This window comes from Vigna unguiculata, chromosome 5 (genome assembly GCF_037176805.1).
Source record: "Vigna unguiculata cultivar grain cowpea cultivar isolate G323 ecotype 2 chromosome 5, ASM3717680v1, whole genome shotgun sequence".
NCBI lineage: Eukaryota > Viridiplantae > Streptophyta > Magnoliopsida > Fabales > Fabaceae > Vigna > Vigna unguiculata.
Window position 1 is genome coordinate 17509554 of NC_140796.1, and position 7644 is coordinate 17517197.

The window sequence follows — 7644 nt, forward strand, 5'->3', positions numbered from 1 at the left end:
ATCATATCAAATTTCCTTGCCATCTAATACATAAAAATAAAATAGGTCAACTGCTTTACAGGAAAAAAAACTATACAACTTCAAAATAACAAAACACATGAACAAATTATATTCAACAATTTCTAAATAAAAATTAGGTATAATTAGTCGCAACGTACCCAGTTTCGTCCCAATGTGTCTAAATGATACCCGCTTTTAACTTTGCATCTACTTAGTACCCAAATTAGTTAATTTGCATCAATGTGGTCCATCCCGTTAAGTTTTCAGAAACGCCGTTAACACACTAGTGCAGGAAAGAGTTTCTGCCGCGATTATTTTAGTCTTTTGGCCCCAGTTTAAGACCCGAGGTATATATTGTCGAGGTAAAAAATGTTACCTTTCTGCCTCGATTTACACCTGAGGCATATTCAATCATTACTGCCTCGGTTCTAGAATAACCGAGGCCTAATATAGACATTAAAAAAAAATTAAAACAACCCAGCCTTTCTGCCTGAGTTCCATTATCAGATTCAATGTCTATTACACATAAACACTCACGCACCCAAAGCACAAAAACAGTGGCCATTTTAGAACCCTTTTTTCATCATTATCTCATCTTCATCTTCCCGACCACCATTGTCGGGAAGATCCCCATACGGCTGAAACTGGTTCGGCAACCCAATCGGCTCCGCGGTCACGCCACCCAAGTTCGCCGTGAACAACAGCCACTCTCCGTCCCCATTGAAGCACACGTGATTCAACCTCTCCCTCTTACCCTCCACCCCTTTAGCCACTTCCACCCTCTGCAACCCACTCCCATCTGGTCTCACCAAATAAATCCCAAACACCTCACTGTTCTGCGCCTCATGCCTGTTCGACAAAAACGCTATCCTTCGAACGAAGGATGATGGCGTCGGAACTTTGAACGAAGACGACAATGAAGGCGAACCAAAGGCGACGAGCAGCACCAGCGAACCAGAGTCCCTCACTACGTGTGGTGGCATGCGTTTGTCGTCTGTGGTGCAGCGACGAGCAGCACCGGCGAACCAAAGTCCCTCTGCTTCTGCCATGTCTCCACGACGTCAGTGTGCGCAATGGTGGTGGCGCGTCAGATGGCCAGCGACGCTACCGCAACGTCCCTCATTGAAAGATCTTACCTTTGAGATTGGATGTTGAATTTGAGATGTTGGAGAGAAAGAAAGTTTGAAACTTTGGAAATGATTGGGTTTGATTTTGGAGATGGAGAGAAAGAAAGTTTGAAGTGTTAGAGAAAATGAGGAAGAATGCGGTGCAGAGAGGAAGACGAGGATTGTGGTTGATTTTGGTTTATTTAACCTAAACTTTCCACCTTCCTGCAGTGCAAATAAAATCAAAGCAGTGTGAAGTTTATGCCTCGGGTCTTAAACAACCGAGACAAAACCCTTTTCGTTTAATTGAAAAATTAAAAATGACGGGAGAATTAAAAATATTGACAGACATTAGGCCTCGAGTTTGAGTGAACCGAGGCATAATGTAAGTTTTTGCCTCGGGTATTGAAATAACTGAGGCATTAAAGGTTGAAAAATTTCAAAATTGCCACCGCGTGTTTATACGCCTCGTTTGCTGTACAACCGAGGCATAAAGAGCGAGTTAAAAAGTCAAAACTGTAGTAGTGACAGATCAGTGATGTGGCATTGCAGAACGGATACGTGTCAATGAAAATAATTGTATAGTGGCAATTTGTGGATAATATGTCATGCCCTATTTGAATTGATTGTCCCCATTCAAAAACCCTAATTTCCCATTCCTATCTTCATCTTCTTCTTCATTTTTTCGTCGGAAAGCTGATTTGTTGCAGGGGTAAGGTGGCGAGTGAAGTGGGAAATGTCGCATGATTTTAGTCATTCGTGGTCGTCTTGTTCGTGTGGGTCACATAACCACAACGTTTCTTCTCTGGTTCTATATCTGGGTCGTGGGTGGAATACCACATCTCCTTCACATTGGCATAACTCATCTCCTTCAGAATACCCAAAACACCATTAAATTAAACCACGCACAACATTCAACCACTAACCTTAAACCCCACCATCCCAACAACAAATAATGCAATCAACGACAAAATCAAATGGTTTGTGCACCTGCAATCCCAAATAGCTGCCAATTTGATGTCAATTACACCTTCAATTTTGTCCACAATGCATGAAATGGCCCAAATTTCGTAAACCCTAACTCCAGAAAACCCCTATTCTATTTTGTTCCCAATTCGTGCCTTTTTTTTCTTTTCAATTTCCTCTTACGCTGCACTGTTCCACATCACACACTACTCTCGTGCCACGTCATAACATTTTTTCTCACTTAACAGGTCAAACGTTATCTTATTTAATGGAGTTAACGAAAAGGGACCATATTGATGCAAATTAACTAATTTGAGTACTAAGTAGATGCAAAGTAAAAAGCGGGTACCATTTAGACACATTGGGACGAAACTGGGTACATTGCGACTAATTATACCTAAAAATTATCAACCTTTTCTACCACAACATAAACACAACAAAAATTATATCTTCGAGCTTTATAAGAAAATAAAAGTTGTGCACCGAGTAAGAAGAAGAACAAAAAAAAAGAAGAGCAACAACAACAACAAAAAATTATAAAAAAATGATAAAAAAATAACTATAACGAAAACGGCTTCTGCAAACCTTCAAAAACAAAAATCACAAAAAAATAAAAAACACGAACAAAAATTTTTTAAACTTAAACAAATGTTGGTACGAAGAAGAAGAAAGATAAAGAAGAACAAAGAACATGCAATGAACTCAAAGAAGAAGAAAAAAGAAAGCAAATATCTGTTCGAACAAAGCTAACGTAAGAACAAAAAAATAAAAAAAAAAGGAAGAAGGAGGCTTATGTTGGTATGAAGAAGTAAACAGCTTCTGCAAACCTTCAACAACAAAAAATAAAAAAAAAATAAAAAATAAACAACAGAAGAAGAAGAAAGCAGAAGAAAGCATAAGAAGAAGAAGAAGAAGAAACAACCATCAACCAACAAAAATAAACAGCCAAAATAAAAATTAAAACTTACATTGGTATGAAGAAGAAAACAGCTTCTGCAAACCTTCAACAACAATAATCACAAAAAAATAAAAAATAAACAGTATAAGAAGAAGAAAGAAGAAGAAAAAGAAGAAGAAGAAGAAACAACCATCAACCAACAAAAATAAACAACCAAAAAAAAATTAAACTTACGTTGCTATGAAGAAGAAGAAAGAAGATGCAATGAAGTGTCGAAGAAGAAGAAAAAAGAAACGCAATATGTTTTTGAACAAAGCTAACGGAAGAAGAAAAATTGAAATGCCTCTGCCAAATGCAATGCCTTGAAGAAGAAGCTTCCGTCTGTCAGCAACCATCAATCAACAATTAATGCTTTCAACGGGAAAAAAAACCCAGAAGACGAAAATACCCTCTATCTGAGACACGTGTCAGTAAGTTAAGATGTCCAATTCAGTAATTTACCTATATTAAGAATTTCTTAGATATATAGTAGATTGGTAGAAAGAAGTGCTGCAACGTAAAAATGACAAGAAAGAAACCAAGGTGTGAGAAAATCAATGTATGTGGTCTTCATTCAAACATACAAGGTGAGAGAAAATACATGTGGGCCTCCACCAATCAAACAAAGTAACCATGTGATAAGAGAGAATTAAGAAACCAATCTACTTCTAAGAGAACCTACTGCACCTATTTTTCCGTAAAAGAGAAAAGCAAAGGAAACAAATGCATATCCCATGCATTACGTGAAAATAATAAACTATACACTTAGTGTGGCAGCAAAGTGAGATAGAATAGAAAGGGAGAAGAAAGAGAACAACAAAGTTGAACCAAATACAACATGAAAAGAGAGTTGCTAAAGAACCCGTACGATCTGCACCAAAACATGAAGAAAATTAGATAGGCTTTGTGACCCAAGATTATCTAACCTTCAAATAAAAAAACTTGCACTGCACCAATCCCTACTTCACGGTTTTACTAACCATAACACACATGTTACCAAACTAAAAGGAATAAAGAGAAAACATAGTAACCTGCACCAGAGGTATGACGCTATGGCAACAAATGAGAATGGAAAAATGCAAGCCCCAACATACACCAAAAGACGAAAACAGAACCCTAAAAGCTGCGCCCCTTTTTCAACCACCATGCTATGAAAAACAAGGGTTTACTACATAACCCATACTCATGTGACGCTACCACCCCATGGAACGCTGCACTCAACTGAAGGAAAACTTGAAATGAGATAACAGAGAAAGGTACGTGCACAACACTAACCATATCACTACACCACTCCTTACACTCTCTAAAGCTTTCGTTTTACCCATGCACTTACACCCCATTCATTCAAGGCATAATATAAAAGAAAAATATTCAACAACATGATAGATTCACGGTTTCAGAACACCACACAAGGCAATATCCATCACCATTCCATCAACTAGCAAGCACATGAAAACAAACGAGAACAACACGAGACTCTTCATCATTCTATGCACTTAGATATGCCTTCAATCCACATCTATCAATCCTCACAAAATACCCGTTTTTCCAACTCTCTAAAGAACCCTAACATTTAACCTAAAATCCTTATTTTATTCTCAAATGGTTGGTTAAGATTTTATAAAATTAAAACCTCACTCTTTTATTATCTTCATCTAACATCAACAAATTTTTGAAAATAAAAACAGAATGTTGCATGGAGTTTTGTGGGCCCCAAAGCATTAAGGAGTGGGAAAAATAAACATAGTATTACATATTATGGGCCAGCAGGGTTCGAACTCACGTACAATGCCACACTACAGATATACATCAACCACTATATCAGATGCTTACTCATTATATAATATGCACGAATAAATTATAAACGTATATTGTACATCCGCCATAATTGAAAAATAAAATAATTAAAACCTCTAAATGAACACAGCCAAGATCGAACCCAAGTACCACACCCATACATTCTCCAATCAAGAAGCCAATTACTTTTCCATTTTATAATGCGCAAACTTAATTATATACATATATTCTCAACATTACATATAATATTAAAATTTAAAATATTACATCACTTAAATAATTATTATTTCATAATTTAATAACCTAATTAAATTAAATAAATCAACAATATTAATCAAATCATTAATTTTTTTTCATCTGTCTCCCTTTACTCTAATTTTTCCCAGGTCTTACAATATCTACAAAAAAAAATATATTTCATCATTTTTGAAAACTTAAAATAAATTTAAAAATATCAACTAAAAAGTATATAAAGTTTTCATATAAACTCACCTTGCTCAAATTCATCAAGCTCTTTAGGATCCTCATAAAAAAGTATAGAGAAAGGTGTTCCTCTTAACCAATCTTGTGTGCAAACAAGTACTTCCACTATTTTAGGCGTTAAGCAACTACGATAAGGACTAACCACCCTTCCTCCTATACTGAATGCACACTTTGATGCTACGGTAGAGATAGGAATGGCTAACACTTCTCAAGCCATGTTTGCAAGAATAGGAAATCTAGTTGAGTTAACCTTCCACCAATGTAAAACATCAAGCTCAACTGACTTTGTATAAGGTTCAGGATCCTCTCTCAAATATTTATCAAGCTCTGATATATAATCAAATCTACGTCTTGTAGCTCTTAGGTAGAAACTCATGCCATGAGGATCATCATCTTCATCATCTAGTTGGGATTCTTGTTGGCTACTTTGAGAACCCTCCTCAACCCCTTGATATTGATCATAAAGTGTTTTTAAAGATGACAATAATTTTGATTTCAATCCACTGGCCATGCTAGATTCAAATATATAGTCAATGAAGTAATTAACAAAATCCAACTTACTCTTAGGGTCAAGCACAATAGTAATCAATAATAAGATATTAATTCCATTGGGATTTCCCCAATATTTGTCATACTTAGCCTTCATCCTCATTGCCATCGATCTTATGCTCACATCACTACTCTCAGAATATTGTCGAATCTTTTTACCAATTCCAAACACCTCCTTCATATACATATGACTAGTGACATAAGAAGAACCAGAAATGCGCATGGTAAAGTCATAAAACATCTTTAAGAATGGTAGAACAAACCTTGCATATTCCCAATCCTCTTCTAATGGAACACCACTACTTTTGGCCATTTCAGCACAAAATTTCTTATCTTGCATATCTAGCAAGACAAAGGCATCTTTGTACTTCAAGCTTGCCTCTAACATTAGATAAGTTGAATTCCATCTGGTTTCAACATCAAGGCAAACAAGACCTTTATAAGAAATTCCCTCTTGTTCAACACAAGCCTTGAATCTAGCAAATCTAGCTGGAGAAGATTTCACATATTTAACTACACTTCAAATTTTTGAAATTGAACCTTTTATCTCTTTTAACCCATCCTTCACAATCAAACTTAATATATGTGCGCAACAACGCATATGAACATATTCTCCCTTTAAGATAAGACAATTCCATGATAACATCCTTCTTTTGAGGTATTAGACCCCAACATCATTTGCTGTAGCATTATCCACAATGATACTAAGGAATTGCTTTAACTCTAGTTATTCAAACAAGCCTCAACATGTTTAGCAATGAGCTCCCCTGAATGACGTGTTATTTGAGAAAAATTCAAATTTTTTTATGAAGCTTCCAATCATCATCAATAAAGTGAGTTGTTAAACTCATGTAGTTTAGGTTTTGGATTGAAGTCCATATGTGTAGTTAAGCAAACCCTCCCACACTACTTTGATAAAAAAAAATCAACTTTGCTTTTTCCTCTTCATAGAGTTCCCACATTTCACGCCTCAATGTAGTGCGGGATGAGACCTCAAACCGTGGCTGCAAGGACCGTACAAAGTCACGAAAATCTTCATCTTCCATAAATCGAAAAGGAAGCTCGGACTTCACAAACACCTTCACCAACTTCATTCGAGATGCATTTTGCTCAAACTTAGAAATAGTTGGTGAAGGGCCAACACTAGCCTCTTTTTTAGTTGATGATGATAGTTTTTGCCTTTTGAATGCTTCTCTATTAGGATTTTCCTTGCATCTTATGAAATGATTCCCCATCCCATTTGTTCCAGCCAAATATTTAATCAAATCAGCACAATAATTGCATTTAGCCTTCTTCTCAGAATAAGGTTTTTGTTTGGTAAAATGCCCCCACACATTTGACCGACCTTTACTATGCTCAGTTGATGATGTAGCCATACAAGGAGGTAAAGGATCAATCCCAAAAGTAGCTGGTGTGAGAGTTTCGACGGTTTCTAGCAATGTAAAATCCATCTGATTCGTGTGATAATTACTGAGGGTTTGGGAACCACTAAAGCTAGAAGATGATAGTCTTACCTTGCTACAAATAAAAAAACAATGCTTTCTTGTTTTTGAGAAGTTATGTCTTATACAAATAAACTTTTGGGTGCCTTACAACGAGATATGTGAGCTTCTGTAAAGCTATGATTAATACCTGAAAGCCTATAGTGAATTGAATTAGTTCAATGCATCATGTACTCTGATTAAAAGAATTAACTTAAAGACTTTGATTCTAGTAGAAGTTGTATGTTGTAAATTCTGGGGTTTAAAAGCTTGGGGAAGACGGATGTATCGCCTGCAATGGAGAAAGTATGGAATCCTTCTTTAC

The 7644-nt window shown here is 36.3% G+C and overlaps 1 protein-coding gene across 1 annotated transcript; it reads right to left on the reverse strand.

Annotated features, from left to right (window-relative positions):
• Nucleotides 1-5497: 5497 nt before the first annotated feature.
• LOC146886163 (zinc finger BED domain-containing protein RICESLEEPER 2-like) lies at nt 5498-7289 on the reverse strand. Its single transcript, XM_085673317.1, has 2 exons — nt 6769-7289; nt 5498-6245 (listed from the first exon to the last, which is right to left on the reverse strand). The coding sequence occupies exons 1-2, from the start codon at nt 7287-7289 to the stop codon at nt 5498-5500; spliced, it is 1269 nt and encodes a 422-aa protein (XP_085529443.1).
• Nucleotides 7290-7644: the final 355 nt, after the last annotated feature.

Excerpts from the sequence above, each read along its gene's own strand:
- LOC146886163 (XM_085673317.1), bottom strand. The coding sequence starts at position 7,289 with ATGGATTTTACATTGCTAGAAACCGTCGAAACTCTCACACCAGCTACT. Across the intron at positions 6,246-6,768 it reads TATGAAGAGGAAAAAGCAAA|ATGGAATTCAACTTATCTAA; the intron begins GTTGATTTTTTT and ends TGTTGAAACCAG.